This window comes from Calypte anna, chromosome 12 (assembly GCF_003957555.1).
Source record: "Calypte anna isolate BGI_N300 chromosome 12, bCalAnn1_v1.p, whole genome shotgun sequence".
NCBI classification, from domain to species: domain Eukaryota; kingdom Metazoa; phylum Chordata; class Aves; order Apodiformes; family Trochilidae; genus Calypte; species Calypte anna.
Genome location: NC_044258.1, coordinates 6,124,775 through 6,147,266, shown reverse-complemented (window position 1 = coordinate 6,147,266; position 22,492 = coordinate 6,124,775). Strand labels below are relative to the sequence as shown.

The following is a 22,492-nucleotide window of genomic DNA, read 5'->3' as shown; positions in this document are numbered from 1 at the left end:
GTTCTTCATATTCTTCTTAATTTCCCTTTCATTCAATTCGTTTCCCTGCTCTTGGGAAAAATCAAATGTAATACTGCTACCACTGAGCATCTTACTCCCAGTCCTCAAAGTTTCATGCAACAAAGGAGATTAAATTAGTTTAAAAGATCAGAGAATTAATGAGGTCAAGATTACAAAGCAAGGAAGAGACTGAATGGGTATGGACTGTGCAAGATGCAAAACCCTAAGGCCTGGGCTTCAGCCACAAAGATGGTTAGGAAAGCGTGTAACATGGGGGTTCTGGACTAGTCAGGACAGGTGTCAAGTGATGGTACCAAATCAGGTTCCTGAGTGATCTGCAGGACTGCAGGAGGCAGTGTTTGAGGAGAAGTAAAAGTGTGTTCAAGAGTTTTCTCACGGCTGCAATAAATCTGAGCCAGGGAGAGCCTCTAGACAGGTATGGGAACAATGATGGTTTTCATCTGGAAGAGGTGAGTGGAGCAGAGATCCATTTCAGTTCCTGTGTGGAAATCGCTGTTGAGTTTCTGTGACATAGAAGAGATACTGCTGGAATAGGCTGTAAATTCTGTAACAGGATTCTGCAGATTAGACACATTCAAAATTCAGCATTTGATTTTTCCTGGATACCTAATGTTTAATCCCACCTTTCACACTGGGTTATTTATTAACACTCAGTAAACAAAGCATTATATATTTCTACACATTGTTCAGATTGAAACTTGCTTTTTTCCAAAATGGAAAACCATCTATTGCTTTACATTTTATTATTGATTCCTGCCTTTGCATCATCAGACTTTTTGGTAACACATGTCAGAAACTTCAAGGTAAGTAATCAACCCTATATGGTGTTCCCATTCTTTATAGGTTAACTTCCATTTGATCAGAGCTCAATACAGCACTGCCACCAGGAGCTTTGTGTTCTCTGCTGCCAGTGAACACGAGATCAGACATGGGATTCAGAGTACTTTACCTAGGATCAGCTCTGAAGAAGCTCTCCTATCTCTCTTTTCAAAAGTATCACTTTCCTCTATTTTCCCTGTCATCATCACATAATGGTAAAATGTTGTAGTGGTCTTTAAATATGTAAAACAAACAGAGCTGTCAGGAAGCTGATTTTACCATCTGTAAAGCAATGCAAAATACCAATGAAAAGCTACCTCCAAAAAGAAGAAAACAGAGATGCAACATGATAGCCAGATAAATATATCCACTATCCAAGTGACATGGTAGGGTTTTTTTCAAAAGATTTCAATGTAAGCATATTCTGGTTTTGAGTGCATCTCTGCATTAGGCAGCACTTCCTGATGCTCTGCCTCATTTTCACCAGTTAAGTTGCTGGGTGCTTCTACTCACCTCAATAAATTGTTTTCTTCTCTCTCAGTACTTACTGTGAAAAGTTACACAGGGCAAATCTCCTTAGGGAGTGTAGTAGGTTCATGGATAGAACAGGACTAAGCAATTCACAGTAAATTTCTGTTGATTAGGCTACAGTCTTTACCAAGACTTTTTCTTTGAAACTGAGGATAAGAACATACCTTTTAAAACTCTGCTTCAGATTTATTGCTGCAACTGGAGATATCTTCGATTCCTGTCACCTAACCATTATGTAGTCCAGATATTATGTAGCTTTTTCCTCCTGATTACCTACTACCTGTTGCTCTCTACATGTCGTGCAATGCTAAACCCTCTCTAAAAGGAAATGGCCAAAGCTCTGTGCCATGCTCCATCTGTACATGCAGAACGCTACAGACAAGTTGGTTGATTCTCCCAGTTACACACTTGCTGCAGATGTGACTTGATTGAAATGGAGGTGATTGCTGTGCTGTGGGAAGGTCTCACTCCCCACCTATGTCTCAGCTCCTGTGAGCAAGCATCATGCCAGGGAGATGTGATGAAGCATGGCTGGAGTCTGGCTGACTGGTGAGCTCCAAGCTATCAAAGCTGCTTTTAAAGCTCAGTTGGCAGACCCAGATCTGCTGAAAATTGAACAAAAATCCAAATCAATTATAGTTTAAATGATGAACCTAAAGAAACCTACACAGACTTTTTGCCAGACTCTTCCAGAAGTTGAGAAGCCTCCTCCCCAAAAACCTTGTATTACCATAGATTTAATATAATGTCTTGAAAACAAACCTTCAAAAGAAACAAAAAATAACCCTCTGTGTTAGCTGTGAAAGGTTAAAAAAAAAAAGTCTTAAATGTACAGGAGATGTGTATCTGACTTGAGACTTTACTGGCTTCACCCCCTCTATTTGGTGGAGCAGGTAAACATGCTTGCACAGAATGTGACCCATGAGGCTCTCTGAGCCAAGAGATAAGGTGTTTGCAGCTGAGCTTACTGGAATGAAGTTACACAAGCAGTTATTTTAAAATGATTCAGTAAGTATATTTGAAGTCTGCTCTCTCTTTCAAAAAAAGAGTACATGATATTTTTGTACATATTTTCACCTACTGGTATTTGCCCTTACTCTGAGAGAATATATGTAAAAAAAAAAAAGAAGTTCTAGGAGGTTTTTTTCCCCTCCATGCAGCCATTCATACATAGTGACCACCTCTCCTCTCTGTAAGCTGCAGCTTACATTCTTACCTTTCTTATCATCTTACCTTTCATGGTAGAATGAGAGGCTTATGGGGTGAAAAAGTAGAGAGTACAGGGATGAATGTGCCTGATAGTTTGGATGTGAATGGAAAGAAAATATGCAAACTCATTTTATATGCTTTGATACAAAACCCTTTGTTCTTCCAAAGAATTAGTTTGTACAGACAAAATATATAGCACGGGACCCCAAGCCAAGTCCTCCCAAGAAAAAGGTGTAACCCTCAGTACAAGATACTCTGTTCTTACTTTGATGTCATCACACAGCCCATCTATACTCAAGGAAGCAGTATTAAGCAGATTTTAGTGTGTTCTTTAGTCTTTAGACATTTAAATATAAATGGCACTGAGTATTCAAGCTTCTTTTCCTCATCAAGTCTTCCCTCAGGAGATCCCTTACTGTTTTTCACCTGAAAAAGGATAACTTCTTTTTGTGCAACTTGAACAAAATACAAGATAAGCAGCATTCAAATTTTAACTTACCTTTCAAACCCATGGTATTTAAGGTGGACTAACATCAAATGAAAACCAAAAGCCTCAACAAATGTGGGAATGCTATAAGCCCAATAATTAAACCTGCCTCATGGACCTTACTTGTTCTTGCCTCAAATTTACTTCAGTTTACTAATGAGGACCTTTCTCAAGCATGCACCACTTCTCTTTTGACTTGGAAGCAGAAGATAACTACATAGGTTGTAAGTGATTTGTTTCTAAATATAGTTTCCTGCCATAGTTATGATTTTTTCCCTGTTTTTCTCTTTACAGAAGCGAAATGCTGATAATGCTGATAATGATTTGGTGAGTAACGTTTGATTTTGTCTGGGCTACAGAGAGAGATTTATAGTGACAAGAATGTTCTTACTGTGGTCACGTGTTTCTGTGGGTCCAGTGTGAGCAAATGGGTATTTCCAAGTGTTCTGCTTGTTTTAGGCAGTAGAACTAAGTACACAGTTCCTTTCCAAGCTCCTGGAAACTCCTGGAAAAGGAAAGAGAATGAAGAAATTATTTTTAATGCTGTATTTAAATAAATAGCAAAGTTCAATGTTCAAAGTCACCTCTGTATCTCTAACAGACATCCATTCTGTGTTGGTTTTATTTTTACTTTCATTTTATGTTGCAGTTATTTCTAAGGAAGGCAGGACACCTCATCTCTGAGACTGATTCTACCTGGCACCTGGACTCCACCAATGCTTCAATGCTTTGGTTACTTGGGGACATTTCTTAATCAACCAGACAGAGTTTTGTGGAGCTGCCTAAGGAGTCATATCTGTCATTACCTATGCTTTCACCTACTCATCAGGAATTTCATATACGAGTGTCAAAGGTTATAAATATTGCCCATCAATGTGACATCTAGCCTTTTGTTTTTCCTTTGACTTCTTTTTCATTTTTCAATCTACAGGTTGTCAATGGGATAGAAATCTATAGCATGAAAATTGACAGTCAAGTAACTTCCCGATTTGCCCACAATGTCATCACCAGCAGAGCTGTCAATCGTGGAAATGTGCACAAAGAAGTCTTCTTTGATGTTGACCTCCCTAAGACAGCCTTCATTACCAACTTCAGCATGTGTGTAACCTTTACAAAATCACTAGAGAAGACTGAAAAACTGCAAATGCAAGGGGGAGAAACTGAACCCAAATGTTCGTTTTTACTTTGCCATTTGATAGATTTCTCAATGCCTCCTGGATAATTTTTTGGTTTCTCAATTAACATGTGAGATACTTGGAGAGAGGCAAACATTGGTACATCTATAGAAAAGATTACTAATTTTCAATTATTTCTATTCATCATCATGGACCTTAGGGAATGTGGGGGATATTCTCTGGAGATCCATTTACCTTTTAGCAATATCACTTACTTAATGTTATCAAACCATTACTTAAGTTCCCTGATGGCAGTATAGCTTTATCTCTTCATTAAAAAATCATATGGGAATGAAGTGCAGGAAACAGTGATTCTTCCACATACTGCTAGTTGCAATAATAGGCAACTCTCACACCATTATGAGGTTTAGGTGAGTTTAAACATGTCCACCTCTGCTAATCACACTACACCTGTTTCATTTTCAGTGAAAAGAAACAGTAGCTTTTAAGGCACAAGTGCTCTTAATGCATACTAGAACTTTAATTATAGGATGAGAAGAATCCCCTATGAGAAATGGCTGTTTAATGGCATAAGGAGTCTAAGGATGAAATGTTGAGCTACAGACAGCTACTTTTGGACAGATGGGTTTCATCCAGAAACTTGTCTTGCCAGCAGATGAGATTGTAAAGCTGCTGCAGTGTAGGAATATGGCAGATGTAACTGTTACTATCAGTTTTGATCTAAGTCATTTTCAAATTAAAATTCAGTTTAGATTATCTTAAAATACCGAGCACAGAGCTCTCGATTCCAGCTAAATTCACTGATGAGACTGGCCTCAGTGGAATGCCACAAATCTAGGAAATACAGGTTCCTGAAAGTGTTGTTTAGTAAACCAACCAATAAACAGAGAATTGCCTGTAGAAATGTTTCAGGTATTGGTGCAAACCACCCAGCTAAAGCAGAACTTTTTCATCTGCAGGACAATCGATGGTGTTACTTATCCTGGAACTATAAAGGAAAAAGAAGTTGCAAAAAAGCAGTATGAGAAGGCTGTTTCAAAGGGACAGACTGCTGGTCTTGTCAAGTAAGAATGGCATCTCATGTGGCTTCCAGAGCAAATCTCATCAGTCCAGAGCAAATTGTGAGACTGGAAATACTTTGTTCTGATGTACTTTTGAAGTTTTTTTTTTACAGGACCAAAGAACAATCATTAAGTTAGAGTTATTGTAGCGTAAATTATAAAAAGGAAATACAACTTCTGACTATGCAGGCAGTATCTGCAATCATGGAAAGACTGTTTTTCTGACTTGTTGACCTGTTCCTGGGAGTAAAGTCACAGGGAGGTTTGAATAAATTCTACAGTATGAATATGATTTTAGCAATAGAACAAAATTCCCATCTTTGTATTATTCCTTTTTGAAAATTATGGCCCACTAACCCAAACTATAAACATTGTGGAAGAGGATAAAGATACTCTTTTTCTTACCCACTTAAACACAGAGCCTCAGGAAGAAAAACAGAAAAATTCACTGTCTCAGTCAACGTTGCAGCAGCCAGCAAAGTCACTTTTGAACTCACATATGAAGAACTGCTGAAGCGACAGTTTGGAAAATACAAGATGTTCATCAAAGTAAAACCAAAGCAGCTTGTCAAAGATTTTGAGGTAAGTGGCAGATTGTATCAAACTGGACTGTAATTTAAGACATGGTGAAATTGTGTGTATCTGTTGGAAGTGGAGAGCCATGGTCAAAGGTTGGACTGGATGATCTTGAAGGTCTCTTCCAACCAAAGACATTCTGTGTGATTCTGTGGTTTTTGCCACTGGTTCACAGGTGACCAAAATGCCCAGGATAATATTTGTAATGAGTCACATGTGGAGTGCACACCACCTTTAGTGCAGGTAAACTTGGAAGCCTGGCAAATCAGCTCAGCTACTAAGCCTCCAAAAGGAAAGATAGATGGAAACCTGGAAAAGTTATTATGATGACTTGGGGTAAAATAGAAGACTAGGAGCTTTTATAAATGCCTTGATAGCATAAACTACATCATTCTCTTATCACCTTGAAAATACATAATCTTAAATTACAGTGCTACATTAATTGCATTCTAGAAGTCTGCAGCTTTTGTGTTCTAAAACTTACCTTTGCTCACTCCTATCTCCCTTGCTAAAACCCCACTCTAAGGCAAAGTTCTCTTCCTTTGTATGCCCAGAAAGTGCCTTCCTAAACCTCAGCTTTCAGGCAACGTTTTTCTCCTTTGTCTGAAAGTGCTATGTAAAATTCATTACAAAACTCAGCATCTATAAGAATTTCTGCAGCATTATTTTAAAGAGACCATGGTAGAAGGCATACTGAAAGATAGGTCAAAGCTGGGCACAACTCATAGCTAATGGCTGGGTTATATTTTTGAAGGACTTGAGTATTTATTTACATTTTACAAAATTCCAGTGTGTAAATTTCAAACAAATTATGTTTCCACTAAGATTTGGGTTTTTGTTTCTAGCTTTGTTTTTAACTTTCATGTATAAAAAGGCCTGCTTGGCTGATGGTGTGCCCCACAAGTGTGGATTTGGACTACCATTATGAATAGCAACATTTCTTTTGCTTTTGTGAAAATACCTGTCACATCTGTAGTTGCCTGGTGATCCTCCTGAAAACAGCTGTGCTGAGATATTGTGGTGTAATAAATGACAATGAATTTTCTATTGATATTTCAGATTGAAGTAAATATCTTTGAACCTCAGGGTATCACTGACCTGGAAGCAGAAGGAACATTCATCACCAATGATCTACAAAATATCATTAAAAAAACTTTTTCAGATAAAAAGGTATAATGACTACTGCATTCCATAGTTTATCACAGTTATAATTCTGAAATAATAATGTCTGTACTGTAGTGCTAGAAATGGAAGTGAGGAAAAAACAGAGAAAATACAGTAAAAAGCTTGCCTATGCAAATAACCTCTGAATTCCAAATTGAAGGCCATCTCTGTGCAGTTCAGAAGCAACGCAGCTGTTACCATGGTACTGCACCCAGACCACATCCCACAGCAGTAGTTGGAAACCTGGATACTGATAAGACTTTCTCACAAAAGAACTGAGTCAGAAATGAATTTTTCCATGTTATGGAGGTGATAGAATTCCTCATACACAGGCTGCCCAACAGCCTTATCAAAGGTGTCATTCAGAGTGGAGAGCAGGGAAGAAGGTGAAATAAACATATGAAGAAGGCTCTGAGATAGCAGCCCTCACATATCAATTACTCATCAATAAATATATAAATATACATGGATACAAACTAATACCTAATCTGATAAAACAGGTTATTCTCAGGTCTGCTAATATCAATAGACTAGTTTTAGAAAAATGCAAATTTCTGTGATCTGTAGCAAATTCCCAGCTATTAGGGTTCAGAGCTAATGAAAGCTTTTCTTTTCAGGGACATATCTCTTTCAAGCCAACTCTTGATCAGCAGCGAACCTGTGCAAACTGCTCACAGTCTGTCCTGGATGGGGATTTTACTGTAAAATATGATGTGAAGAGAACCACTCCAGATAATTTGCAGGTAGATCTGACAGCTGGAAAGTTTTAACTGTTAAACAGCTTAACTTGCAAAGTAAAGGGAGCAGTGAGGGCCAGCTGTTCCCTAAAGGACAAGAGCACAAGGAGCTGAGTGTGACAGCTTCCCCAGCCACAAGCCCACTCCTCACAGTACCCAGAGCTGGTAGTCAGACTCAACTGAGAGTCCAGGTCATCAGACAAATGTGTGGTGATGAGGCAGCCCAAGATCAAGGGGGGAAGTAGTCTGCAGTGTAGGATCCAGATCAGTAGGGTCCATGGATAGGAACAGGGATGGCTGTGACACAGCTGGAGAAAAGTATTCTTACAGTGTAGCTCAGGCAGGGACTAAAGATCCAGGCTTGGCTTGAAAGAAGCTCCTGAGTCTGCAAACAGAGGTGAGGGCCACCTCACCAAAATCAGGGCCATTAAAGCCTGGCAGTCCACTCAAAGGCTGGACACTAACTGAATGTAATTTCCTCTTTTTCCATTTTATAATACACAAAACCCTTTTTTTACTTTTTAATTTTCAGATCGTCAATGGCTACTTTGTACACTTCTTTGCACCATCAAATCTTCCAAAGTTGCCCAAGAATGTTGTTTTTGTAATAGATATTAGTGGCTCCATGTCAGGAAGAGAAATCCAGCAGGTAAGTTATCATATGCCTGTAGAGCCCCACTGGAAGAGCCTCTGCTGTGACAACAGGGACATGGGGGCTTATAGCTCATGTGTGCTGCTTAAGCTGAACCAGGTTGGTTTTTGCTGTGTTCCCTCTGCCACTCAGTACCATAAGTGCTAGTTTGAAGTGCTACTGTTGAACTAAATTCTATACATTTAGGCAACGTTTACTACTCTTAAGTATTATTATACCAAAACTCTCAATACCAACATTTCAAGAGAACTCTGTCATAAGTTCTGGACAGTTAGAAAAATTTAAATGTGAATAAAGTATTGTGTGCATTACCTATGTTGTGCATTCTGTCTCCTCTGGGAAGTGGCAGCTTTTTTTCACAGGACTCCTCTTTCTAAGCTAATGCTCAGATTTTTCAGGTTTTGGTGCTGCATCAAAATGTCCATGCTCACTTGGGAGTGAGCTTCTCCACCAACCTGTACCTACCCATTTCCCATCACTTTCAATTTGCCATGCCAGCTTACCTCAGTGTAAGCAACAACCTATGACAGGAGACCTCATTTTCCCCTCAGCTACAAAGATTTACCAGATGTAATTACAGCTGGCTGACTTCACAAGAGTTACTCTGAAACAGACACAGGCACTGGCAAGGATAGAACAAGCTCATACTTCTTGCATGACACAGTATGTAGAAGTCAAAAATACTCAAATACTGAGAGATTAATAAAGTAGAATCTGTAAGCATCTATTTCATTAAGTGTTGAACCATACATTTAAAATCCCTTTGTCTTACAGACAAGAGAAGCACTTCTAAAAATCTTAGATGACATTACAGAAGATGACTTCTTCAATTTTGTACTGTTTGGTAGTGAAGTAGAAATCTGGAAAGAAACATTAATGAAGGCCACTCCTGAGAATTTGGATGAAGCAAGGAATTTTGTTCGGGGTATTGACACCAGAGGCAGTAAGTATTCTGCTGGACTTAACAACAGCTCGTTGGGGAAGTTAATTTATCAATTCAGTCTGTCAACACAATGCTACAGCTTTTTTTTTGCACTACTGATGAGACACTCCTAAAGTTGACATTTCCTCAGAACATGACATCTATCTTTTCTTTTGTTTCCAAAATCCTTTTCTATCTTAACATCCCCCTGCCTGCAAACCCAAGTCTTTCATTTTCATACTGTAATGAGATCTCATCAGATTCCAGTGAAAAAAGGGCCTTTATTTTGACAGTCTGACCTGAAACTGAATGTCTTTGTCTGCCTTGCAGTGACAAATCTGTATGGTGGTATAATGAGAGGAATTGATATGCTGAATGCTGGTTATGAAGGGAACCTTGTGCCCAAGAGAAGTGCTTCTATAATCATCATGTTAACAGATGGCCAACCAAATGTAGGTAAGTTTGTATTGCATAGAATAATGAAAAGTTTGGTCAGAATTAACTCACAAAAAAATGCTCAGTTAAAACTGGCCTCCATGTGTGACTACTGGGTGTTTCAATGATTTAAATGATACTATACCAGCACCACACTGCTAATTATACAGCTACTATTTGGAAATAATAGAATCACAAAATGTTAGGAGTTGTAAGGGACCTTAAGAGATCATCTAGTGCAACCCCAGTGCTTCCTGACCATGACTAACTACACAGCCACATTTTATTTTCTGATAATTTTTATCTATTTATGAAGAAACTTGATTTTTTTTTTCTGCTTTGATGCAGGCATATCAAATACTGAGGAAATCCAGACACATGTTAAAAAAGCTATTGAAGGTAGATATCCCTTATACAATCTTGGTTTTGGCTATGGTGTTGACTACAACTTCCTGGAGAAGATGGCACTGGAGAATAAAGGATTGGCTCGTCGGATTTATCCTGACTCTGATGCAGCTTTACAGCTTCAGGTACAGTAATCACCACTTAAATTAGATGAGAGCTACATTAATTGAGATAACTGTACAGACATTCTCACTTTGAAGTAATGAAAATCCCAAAGTAATCTGGTACTGAGAAACTCAAAGAGTCTCCACTAATCAGAATAGTAGTTGCATTTAATTTTCCCTTCCCTTATATAAGCAGAAAGTAGAAGGACAATAAAAGGGAGACACTTTGGACAGTGAAATGGGGTTCAGAACTTGGCAGAGGGTGACCCAAGTTATGGTTCTAGAAGACACTTTGGTGTGCAGCAGGATTGCTGCAGGCATTATATCTCCCACACCTCAAAAAGCACGTAGGTAATGTTATGTCAAGGGAAGAAAAGGATGACAGAGCTTGGAGGATGTAGATTTCTGTTTTTAGGAACTTGTAAGCTGCAAGCTGGTGTATCTTACCATACACCAATCTGAAACATTTTATAGTTCTGTAGGCATGAGAATAGGTATAGACAAGAGAATTGACTCGTTCTACACCTCACATTCCAATTGCAGCCATTCAAAAAAAATTCACCAAATTTACACACTGGATTTCATTGCAAACTCCACTAAAATCAAATACCTAGTCTGCTTTGGCTTCTGTTGTCATTTCACTCTCTGCAGGGAATAGATCTAGAAACATAGTTCAGTCAAATGGAGGGAAGCTTGGGGTTGCCTTGATTTACATTGATGGAACTCATCATCCACAGCATGTTCTTGTCAGATATTTTTCCTCTCTCTTAGTGAGACTGCAGAGTTTGCATGGCCTTTCTTATTTAAACTGTCTGTAGATTTTTAGGTCTTGTACTCCTATTTAACTATTTAAATATTCTAAAATACACTTCTAGTTTTACTGCTGAAATCGCAGGATGTTTCTGGGCACAGATCTACTTATGAATTAAAGAAACAATGATAGTTAAATGTGTTTCATCATTTGTGTGCTTTTTTTTAATCCTGTAGGGGTTTTATGATGAAGTGTCAAATCCCATGCTCATGGATCTGGAGTTAACCTACCCAGAAAATGAGATCTCAGACCTAACTAAAAACAGTTTTAAGCATTTCTATGATGGGTCTGAGGTCGTGGTGGCTGGACGCTTTATAGACAACAACCAAAACAGTTTGACTGTAGATGTCAGAGGTGAAGGTGTAAGTATGGATTTTTTTTCACTTAAATAAGGCATTTCCTTGCTACACAAAATATCTGAATGTTCAAAGCTGGCAATACGTAAAATATTTACTGGTATTTCTTTAGTTCACTGACAGGATGTATTACTGCACATGTGAGTAAACAGATGTGCCAAAGTCATTGCTTTTAAACCTGCAAGTTACTTGCCTAACTCAATCAGGTATACCCAGCAGAAGTCTGCTTCTGGTATGAACCCAGTGGTCTAAGTACCTCTCCAGATCTGGATTCTGTAACAATATGTGCCCCTGATATTCAAGAAACAAAACAACAACGTATAGATTATGTTGTGATAAATACCATGAACTGCATATATGCCCCATGCACTGTGATGCTTTAAATGTATTTTATTAAATTAGGTTTATTTCAAATACAAGTAATGTTTTACTAATAAATTAGCCAATATATCCACTTGGATGTGTTCCTATATGAAATCAGGATCATAACCAAAGTTCTTTAAATCCTGAGTAGCCAAATTCTAATGAACAAAATGCCATGTGAATTCAGAAACTGCATTATGTCCTATAGCATGCACTACTAACTTTCTCAGAAAAGATGGGACAAATGGGATACAACACTGACAGTTTCCTGGGCAAGTGGTGTGTAGGGCCATTTAATGAGATTTTCAGATGTGAAGGTCCTGATTTTGAGAGGTTCTGGCAGGCCCTGGCTACTTAGAACACAAAGAAGTTTCCTTATTCCTACAGGCTAATGACATCCTGTCATATACTACACAACGAGATGCTGTGCAAACAGCTAAAGCATTCCAAGAACAAGAATATATATTTGGAGATTACATTGAAAGGCTCTGGGCTTATCTCACCATTGAACAACTCCTGGAAGAACGGTAATGATATCCAGATTAATATCTATCTTAGCTGTGAATCCATTAAACCATCTGACTGTTGCAACTGCTAGGATGTGAAGCTGTAATTAACCACATGCTGAGGTGCCAGTGAGAAAGCATAACAAACAGTAAGGAAAATCCTCCAACCTATTCTCCTCTCTAACCTCAGTTTCAGATTGGAAATCAATCAATTTTAAACTATTGCAAATGTAAAGCACAGTTTTGTCTTTTTCTTGGAGAGCCAGAGGGGTCAGAAGTGCTCTTAGACTGCAAATACTCCTTATTGATAAATTAGCTGCAGAGATGTTTAATACAGTGTTCAATGAGTAATTTAGCAATCTCTGATACTAAGAGTCTTTATCTGTATTCAGCACTGCAGCTACAGGAGAAGAAAAGGAGAATCTTACAGCCAAAGCCCTGGATCTCTCACTAAAATACAAGTTTGTAACACCACTGACATCCATGGTGGTAACAAAGCCAGAAGACCATAACAATCAAGATGGGATTGCTGATAAACCCATTGAAGGTAAAGACATTTTCACAGCTTCATGTAATTTGAGAAGGCAAGTGCCCCTCTGATGTTCTCCTAAAGAAAAGCTTTCATGTGGGCAGTTCTGAAAATGTATCTAAAAACGTACTTTTCAAGCCTTGCACTTGTATGGCTTCTGCAAAATTACTTTTAATTGAAAAGCTCATTAAAACATCCTTCACTACCAAATCATACAAGAAAAATACTAAATAAGTGTAATATTCAAAATAAGCTTATTTTAAGCTAAATATGTAAACTATTACAATAAAAAACCCCCAAAACACCAAACCTAAACCCAAAGACACATTTCTAATCTCATGTATCTGTAATTCATTCAGTTCACACCACTTATTTTTCTTCATACCTCAGCTTAGAAGTAGATGTAGTAACATTTTTCTACATGAAAGGGGAAAATCTGCATGAGCTCTTGTGCAAAATGCATCAGGTTGTAAAAAAATGGAGGCTCTATCTGTAAAACACAGATTTCATATATGTTGCAGAAGGAGAAAAAATTATATTGAAAGTGCACAATTTGTTCTCAACCTCTCTGATATTTTGGTTAATTTTTAACTCCTTGCTCACACTGTTTCCATGTGCCTCAGCCTCTTTGACCTGTGTGAAACAAAATTACTCAATTTCTCTTAAGCAAAGTAAGGCAAATGCCACCTGCTCAGAGCACCCCAAAGCCACCACACAAAGCCATCTCTACATGTTGTTTGGGCCGTTCTCATCTCTCCCTCACTCACCAGGTCAGACAAAACTCTCCAAGTCTCTTTGCAATGTCTTCTATTAGCACCCATTATTTTTTCCCCAAACTTTCATTTAGTGCTCCTAGAAGTTCCCCAAGGCTCTGTGTGGGCTCTCTGCTGGCTTCTAGATGAAAAACTTTCTTATCTCCTCAATCTGGCATAGTAACTTAGGGAATTTTAGCATAACAGAGGTGCTTACTGGAGGTTAGGGGGTTTTTCTTTCAACTGGAGTAGGTCCTGAAACCAATTAATTGCTAAATGCCCTTCAATTTTTAATAATTCTTCAGGCACTATGCAAATTATAAAATTGCATTGTTTTTCATAACTATCATAATTAGGTACTGACAAACAGACACTTCATGTTTAATTTAGCATTCAAGTCACTATATAGCATAACAACTTTAAAGTTCACAGCTGGACTCTGTAAGATGGAAAAACTTACCCAAACATCTGACAGAAGTAGCATCCACTCAGAGTTATCTTCTGCTCTTTACTTTGCCCTCCCAGATATTTGTAGAAAAAGGCCTTTTTTTGAACCTCTTTCCAAGTAAATCCTCTTTGTATATAGAAAGTACAGGAGGAAATAATCAAAACACCCCTGCTGTGTAAGAAAAGAAAATAATTTTTACACACCTTACAGTCTAGGTTCACAAACAGGATTACTGAATCATGCAGTCACTATTAACAGAACAATGCAAATGCCTAGAAAACTGCAAGAGTAAAACCAATAAGGAACATTTTGCAATGTGGAAATGGCAGAACAATAAACCAGTTAAAAATAGAGCTTCTCTTAAATTGCATAATTAATTGCAGTTTTGATGCCCCACACAACAGCTTTTTACTTTCAATATGTTTATATTTCATCTACAAATATTGTGTGGTATAATTGGGAAGAAATGGAATTGTAAAATACTGAAGATATTTGGGTTGAACTGTCAAATAGTCTTAAAATTTTTTCTTAGAATATGTTTTATAACAGGGTCAGAATCCTTCCTGTTTGATCTCATAACTGAAACTGTGAATTTCTTTTTTTCTTCCTTTTACTTCTTACCTGCCCGTGGTAACAGCTGAAGGTATGTACATTTCTTATTATTAATATTTTTAACTGTTAGGGATGGATTTCCTGCATCACTCACTTGATCTAGGGCACCATACTGTCAGAAAATCCTTGATAAATAAATCAAGACTGTGTTATAAAGAGATAAAAACTTTTCAGTTGGAAGTATTCAGTAAATACCACTTTCAGCATGGTTCCTTTTGTCTCTGATAACTGCAGCATCCCACTGTCACAAAATTCAGGCCCAGTACAAGTAAGCTGCTCTCCAGGACTTGCACTGTTGACTCCTGGATACACATGTGGAGCAGGGTCTCTCATGCAGAGAGATCTCTGCATTGATGCTATGAATGCTGCTTCCCCAGCACAACTCCCTGCTTTCAGACACCCCTCTATAGCTTCAGATCTAAAATAAGTGGGAGACTAGGAAAATGTGGAAGCAGGTGGGTAAATCTTACTGAATTCCCAGTAGCACAGTGCAGAACAAGGGATCAGAGAAGAGCAGGGTGTGTCCCCCCTTACAAAGCAAACTCCATGCCTCTGGAGAAGTAACATTTCTGCTGAAAAGCAGGGCAGTGCCTGCCTCTGTGCTTTGCTGCAGTAGTACATTAAAAAAAATTTAGTCAAGAAACAGTTTAATATTTAGAAATGCATATATAATTACAAGATTTTGGAGTTAGTTTTGCTGGAAGGAAGAAAATGACAGAGATTGTTTTTTTATTCTTCTCACCTCTAAACCAACATTTTGTTTCATTGACAGCACGGGATCTCTCATCTCTTCTGCTGCATAAGTCATTATTTTATGTTTCTGAATGAAGCAGCATCTGTCAGAGGACATTGAGTCAGACAACAGAAATTACCAGAGAGATAGAAACTGCCTTTTCTGGGTTTACAACTGTATTTTAACAAATACTACCAAATTCTGCGTCCTGCTAAAATGTTGTGCACTGCTAAAGACACACTTGAAGGTGGAAAAATCCCAGATATAAAAGTTTCAGCTGAACAGCTTTTAAGGAGTAAATGCCAGTTCATCAAACTACCATTTTTCCTTAAAGCTGTTTCTCAAGAACAGAGAATGGACTCCAATTTGTGAGTCCTTTGGAATTCTATAAAGCAAGGGAGTATCTAAGAATCTCTGGCTAAATTAATATGTTTAGGTTTTTATACAAAAATTAGTTGGTTTAGTCAAGAGAGAGAGTGAGACTTCAGAGGGCAGTCCTGGAAATGGGCGAGTTAGATTTAAGTTTTTGCTCTGGAAATTAGTCTCAGTCTCTCCATGTCTCTCCATTTCTCTCTCTATCTAGTTTCTCTTAAGTGTTTGTTGGAAAGATTTCATTTCATTCTGGAACAAAAAAATCAAACCCTCAGAAGTTTTCAGTGGGTGATGTTGCATTTCTTTGCTGATAGACAGCTTAATTCTTTAGAGAGGCATTTGTGTCCTATAGCTTCATTACTTGGGCCTCGTGGAAACCCTCAAATCACTTTATACTACAAGTGAAAAGGGTCTCTATCCTGAAGGTTTGATTTGAAGGTCATCATTCCAGGTGTCATTCCATGGACTAGATGCTTTAAAAACTAGAATAGAATGAGCAATATACCTAGCATATTAGCTTCCTGACATCTCACATTTACTGTGCAGATAGTATGTAAATATTCCATTTTGATGTGAGTTTTTTCTAATATGTTTTTTCTTTATACACTTCATATCCACCAGCATATTACCTAGCTTCATCACCTCCCTCGTGGTATACTAGTGGTGAGTAGTTTGAGTAATGTCTGCTTTGAAAGAGAACAGAAGTGGGTATTTAAGAGTAAATTGCACAAATCTTATGAGTCTTTTAGATAATTCCCTTCCACAAAAACACTAATTTTTTATTTCCAAGAGACCAATATTTTACTTTAAACATCTCTAAATGTTTTTAAAGATCAAGCCACTGAGATTATATACAATAGTTTTCTTAGTTTTCCCTCCCATTGCCAGACTTTGTGTTTGTAGCTGCCTCTTCTTCATTCAGATGAATGTCCTGCCCTCATTAATACTTCCATGGCCCTCAGAAATAAGTCCTTAAGAGGTGGCCATCCTGTACCTACAATCCATGAGCCACCTTTTTCAGTGGTGAAGAGAGACAGGATATATGCTATGTACCTGGGAAAGATGAGGGGAAAAGCAGTTCACTCTGGGGAGATGGTAGCAGCTTCCCTGGGACCCCACCACTCCTTGGGAGGATGGGTAAATATTCATGCAGAGCTTTGAAGCTGTGTATCACTGTACAAAAAACAGTGATTTGCCTTTACAGTTGATGGAGACCCACACTTCATTATATCAGTGCCACAGAAAGAAGATGCCATTTGTTTCAATATCAATGAAAACCCAGGTGCTGTGTTAAATTTAATAAATGACCCAGTTACAGGTGAGTTTTTAATTTTTTTAAATACAGTCAATCAGGACACTTGTAAGATGTCTTATGTTTAAAGGCTTTTTTTCTCTTTTATACTCTGTAAGCTTTTTTCCCCTCAGAGTCAGCAAGAGCTCCTTTTTGCTGGAGCTGGTGTAGGGTATCAATACTATGAATGTGTTTTCACTTCTTGGAGCAAAACAGTCTTTTAAATTTGTTTGAAAAATCACTGTGAGAGTTGAGAGACTTAATTTGTCTCTGTGAGTAATGGTACAAACAATAAAATAACCCTTAGGTGGACATTTCATGAAATATCTGGTTAAAAGAGACTGATGTCACAGAGGCTACTTGTGCCCATCACTGATTCTTTCTGCTCTAGGAATTATTAAACTTTTCTCAATAAAGTGATTGTTGTCTGTGTGAAAATCCACAGAACAGCCCTCAGTGCTTTATTCTACTTTGACACAAACATGCAGATGTAATTTTGATCTATTTTTAACTCATATTTGTTTCCTTGAGTTGTTAAATTTCCGTGACATTTCTTGACATCAATTGATCATGTCCTGTCTGTAAAATAATATTTGATGTTTCCTTTTTATATTAGGCATCACAGTCAATGGAGAACTCATTGGTGATAAGAGACCAAACAGTGAAGCAAAGATCCAAAACACATACTTTGGAAAACTTGGCATTGCAAATAAGCACCTGAATTTAAGACTGACAGTAACTCCTGAGAAGATCACAATTCAGAATGGCAATGAAAAAACAGGTTTCACCTGGCTGGACTCTGTTACCTTGCAACAAGAAGGGTAAGGCTTACAGTAAGGCTTCTCTATGACCTTCTACACTTTTTATAGCATTGAACTATAATATACTTTTAAGATTTGTTGTCTGAATACACAAAAGGAACTGATTAAAGTCCTGCCAGATTCTGCTCTCTACTTTGCTGTGTAACTGCTCTAACTCATGAATTCCTTCACTTCAAGTAAGTGAAAAATTTTCCCTGATGTTTCTGCTACTATGAGTAAGGTAGGGCTACATTTGGTATTGTGCTTAATGAAACAGTGTCTTGCAAATACAGAAGGAGTAACTTTAGACATAGTCCATATAGTTTTTCAAATGAAGACATAATCATGCTGTAAACAATCTTCATCTTAAGAAATGGATAGAAAGGTACAATTTGTCCTGTCAGCAGGTATATGAGATTATCTATTACAGATGTATCTATTACAGAATAATTTATACCTGTGCAAAGGAACCTCAGAAAAGGAATGGGCAGCATCTGATCCTCCTTCCATTTTCATTGTGTACTTGGAACAAAATTGCTACCATCTCAATGCATGGCACTGGAACAGAAAGAACACCAGAGCAAACCTGTTATTCATACAGCACACTTACTGTTTTATTATGGCAGCCACACTGATGTCACCATTAACACAATCAGAAGCAAATCTGCTTTATCCTAGCACTAACTCAGAGAGTTCAGCAGTTCTCTTTTCTGAAAAGCAGAAGGAAAAGGTGTCGGGTAGCATCCAGGAAAGACAGGGATCAGTAACCTTTTTAACACTGAGCATGAAGTCCTGTATCTACATACCACAAAGCTATTTGTGATTAATTTCTGTGTTAAAAGATGAATTTTAGTAGAAACATGTTGCTGAAAAGTTTAAAGACTACAGAACCTTTTATAATGTACTGTAGTATGAGTATTTGACTCATACTACAGTGAGTCTGTGAATGCACACAGATTCACATGGATGAAATTAGGCACCAACACTGAGTAATGTATAAAGCCATGTTTTTTTGCTGGACATGTTTCTTCTCAGGTTTCTCCTTATTTCTGTAAACTCTGGGAAGCACAATGCCCTAAGTTGTTTTTCTTTTTTTCCTCAGCTTGACTCTGATAATTAACAGGAAAAAAAATCTGGTGCTCTCAATGGGCAGTGGTGTCTCCTTTGCTATTGTTTTGCATCAAGTATGGAAGAAACATCCTCTCCACCAAGATTTCCTAGGACTGTATACTTTGGAAAGCCATAAACTGTCAGAACAGACCCATGGATTATTAGGTACGACTTCATTTGGTGTTTCCATGCTTGTCTTTCCTTATGAGGCCACATACTTTGCAGAGAGAATCTTGTGTTTAGTCTGTCTGAAATGAAATAGTGGAGGAACCTGAGATGATGTTGATTTGCTATATCAAGATTTCTGACAAAATATTCTGGACTCAGACTTCACATATTATCTTGTTGTAGATTCCTCTGCTGCTGCTGAAATCACTACCATCCAGTGCCCTCACTGGTGTCTTTAAGACTCTTTATCTTGCTAAATCCCACCTACAGATTTACTTTTTTTGCTTACTACACAATTCCTCCAGTCTCTTGTATGGTCTGATCTCACATCTTATCACCTTTCTCCTAAGTACAAGCACTCTGAGAAAGTACACATTTTCTTCATCAAACTTTGCCAAACCTCAATTAGTTCATCCTTGAAAGAAAAGAAGCTTTGATTTGCTGGCATATATTAAAATCACAGAGTGCTTTGTATCACCTAAGGTTTTCCTCATGTTAGCTATCATTCTTGATTCTGGTAGAAAGCCAAGCTGCTAATTCAGGGATCAAAATTTAGACCCCACTGAACCCTGTTTTCTGCCAGTGTGGAGGGTTTGGTGGTCTGCATTCTCCACTGGAAGATCTCCAGCTAACAGCCATTTCCCTTTGCCTTCCAATTTTCTCTTACAAAATAAGGTAAAGGAAAATAAATGGTTTGGGGTCAGTAAGTTAACTCATCGTGGAAAAAACCTGAACTGGTGAAAACTTAATCTTCTCAGTCTCAATATGTACCAGGTCCTAGTACATTTTAGGTCCATGTGGCATGGGGAGTGCTTTAACAAAATGGAAAAAGAGCAGAGTAAGGACAGAATGTTATTTATGCTTTCCTGCTCCAGTCTCCTCAGGCCAAAGGACTTCTCCACAGAGAATATATTCTGCTACGAGTTGCAAATAGAAAGAAAATTGCAAAAGCCCTTGTGGCCTGTGGGTACACTATGTTACAGCTCACTGGCTTCACATCTCTCTGAGAATTTCATCATCTTTGACTTTGCTTCTATACTTCACTAAATCTGTGCTCTTTATAGCACTCAAAGCAGCAGCAGCATTCTGCACCAGCCCAGGCAGCAGTGTGAAAATTCCTTAGATGCTATCCTTGTTCTGAGCATAATCACAAAAGCACATCCACAAATTTCAGAGATCAACCCGTACATTATTTGATTAAAAAAAAACCTAAAGACTTGGAGAGTATGTAACAAATACAACTGAATAGACAAAACACAAAGTGTGGATATCTTGAAGGGTATCTAGAAAAGGCTACTCTTACTCTGCACTCAAAAGTTGGAACATACATCAAGATTATGTGCATAGAATTCTGTTTTATAAAAATTAAACAATACCATAGGTATATGTTCAGCTGTTTACATATTCATTGAAAACTCCTAGGGGACATGGAAAACAGCATGGAAATGTATAAGCTCTGGGGTTTCTCTTTGTTTGTTTCTCTTTTAATATGTGCAACATGCCTGAAATGGTAATTTTTGCTTCTATTTTTAGGACAGTTTTTCCACCCCATTGACTTCACCATACTTGAAATTCATCCTGGGTCTGATCCCAAAAAACCAGATGCCACAATGATTGTTAAAAACAATGAACTGATAGTAACGAGGTAAAAAAATAATTAGGTCCTTTGCAAAGACTTTGGAAAGATTACCTTGTCCAAGTGTAGTTTCTGCTTCAATACTCCCATGGCTGTTTTTCCCTTTCAGGGGCTGGCAGAAGGATTACAGGAGAGATCCTGCACATGGTGTTGATATTCCTTGCTGGTTTGTTCATGACAATGGAACTGGGCTGATAGATGGTGTTCACACGGACTATATTGTTTCCAGTCTGTTTTAAACAACTGTAACTTCCTCCAAACTCATGGTACACAGAGTAGATTTGTCTGAAAGGGTAGTATTTTTCAGTGTTTAAGAACTATTAAAAATGCAGAAGCTTACCATGTCTGGCAATGCCAAGATATGACAGATTCTCACTGAGAATTTTACTGCATATTTGATCAAATCTTTAATGCCAAGCAGCTATTCAGCTTGTGTGCACATAACACTCATCCCCTGAAATATCCTCATTTTACTGAATTAATTTGCTAGTTTTAAAAGTATGACTTAAAATATTACTTCGTAAAACATAACAGAAACATTCTATCCAATTTTAAATGAGCCAACTGAATGTCAGGAGTGATTTAAATAAAAAGCATCAGTCCTTAATGCCTTGTTCTGAATGTTTTCATTCCAGTTCCTCAAAGCCCAGGATGTATTTAGAAATGTAGCACAAGGGGACAGCTGACAGACCAGGACATTCACTTCAGCATAATCCAGTAGTACTTCAAAACACCTGAACTCTTGACTGACCAGTTCTGAAGGCCGGTGCAGTGCTGACACTTGCAGTGACAGTCAGCATCCAGGACTTCTGTATTTTAGTACCTTAAGTGAATTAAACGTTTAAATGCTCATATCCTTATAAATAAATGATTGAAACATATTTTCAAATAGTACTCAGATTTAAATAGCAGTAGCTAATCTTTTGGACATAATCTTTCTTGTGTGAGAGCCTTACTGTCTTCCAGTAAAATTGCTCTCTCTCATGTAAAAGAATTTACATACACATTTCAATTTACATACATATTTCAGGCCCAGAAATGTCACATTCATTTATATATTCATTTTGTACTGGGAGAAATTGTAAGCTTTTAGTTTCAGAGCAAAAAGATAATCAGATTTCTTATTTACTTTGAGTATTCTTTTAATCAAATCAACCATAGCAAGAAAATTGTGGTCTCACATGGTAAAGTAGAAAATTTATATATTTATTATATTTATTATTTATATTTTGTTATATACATATTATCCTATATACAAGGAGAGAAACACTGTGTGGGAAATGAGAATGCAGACACACATGAGGAAACAGAAGTGTCAGCAAAAGCAAAGCTGACGTTAAGATGTGATGAATTAAACTGAAAGAACAAAGGTAGAGGTGAACAAAAAAGCAACAGAAAAATCAAAGGAGAAAAACTAGAGGAAAAATATACATATGGTTAAATTTATGAGAGAGACAGGAACAAATCCTTTATTAAAAGCAGAAGTTTTATAGAAGAAAAAAAAATTTCTTGCAGGGAGAGAAAACAGTGGTTTCTACAGAAAGCACCAAGCTACTGAAAGATAAGGAAGGCAGAGAGAGAAACAGGGAGGTGGGAAAGAAGCTCAAAAACTTAAAATCAGTTAGGTTAGGTTTACACAGTTCTGAATTTTTAATCTAAGCTAATGAATAAAATAAATAAAATAAAATAAAATAAATTAAGCAAAAGATCCATTTTGGATCCTGGGACAGAAACCAAGGGACTGCT

The 22,492-nt window shown here is 37.6% G+C and overlaps 1 protein-coding gene across 3 annotated transcripts; it reads left to right on the top strand.

Moving 5' to 3' along the window:
• Window positions 1-734: 734 nt before the first annotated feature.
• LOC103533137 (inter-alpha-trypsin inhibitor heavy chain H3) lies at window positions 735-21,353 on the top strand. 3 transcript variants are annotated; one of them, XM_030458162.1, is made up of 22 exons: window positions 735-824; window positions 3,362-3,394; window positions 3,999-4,165; window positions 5,163-5,267; window positions 5,684-5,846; window positions 6,900-7,010; window positions 7,622-7,747; window positions 8,274-8,390; window positions 9,168-9,336; window positions 9,646-9,771; window positions 10,099-10,280; window positions 11,247-11,432; window positions 12,177-12,316; window positions 12,688-12,842; window positions 14,662-14,667; window positions 15,409-15,435; window positions 16,345-16,404; window positions 16,946-17,059; window positions 17,649-17,853; window positions 18,935-19,107; window positions 20,644-20,755; window positions 20,856-21,353. In XM_030458162.1, exons 1-22 carry the CDS (start codon window positions 735-737, stop codon window positions 20,983-20,985), a joined length of 2,697 nt encoding a protein of 898 aa, XP_030314022.1. In that variant the 3' UTR covers window positions 20,986-21,353. The 3 variants fall into 3 exon arrangements, with proteins under 3 accessions (XP_030314022.1, XP_030314024.1, XP_030314023.1); XM_030458164.1 differs by lacking the exon at window positions 15,409-15,435 and having other exon boundaries at window positions 16,363-16,404; XM_030458163.1 differs by lacking the exons at window positions 14,662-14,667; window positions 15,409-15,435 and having other exon boundaries at window positions 12,688-12,850; window positions 16,347-16,404.
• Window positions 21,354-22,492: the final 1,139 nt, after the last annotated feature.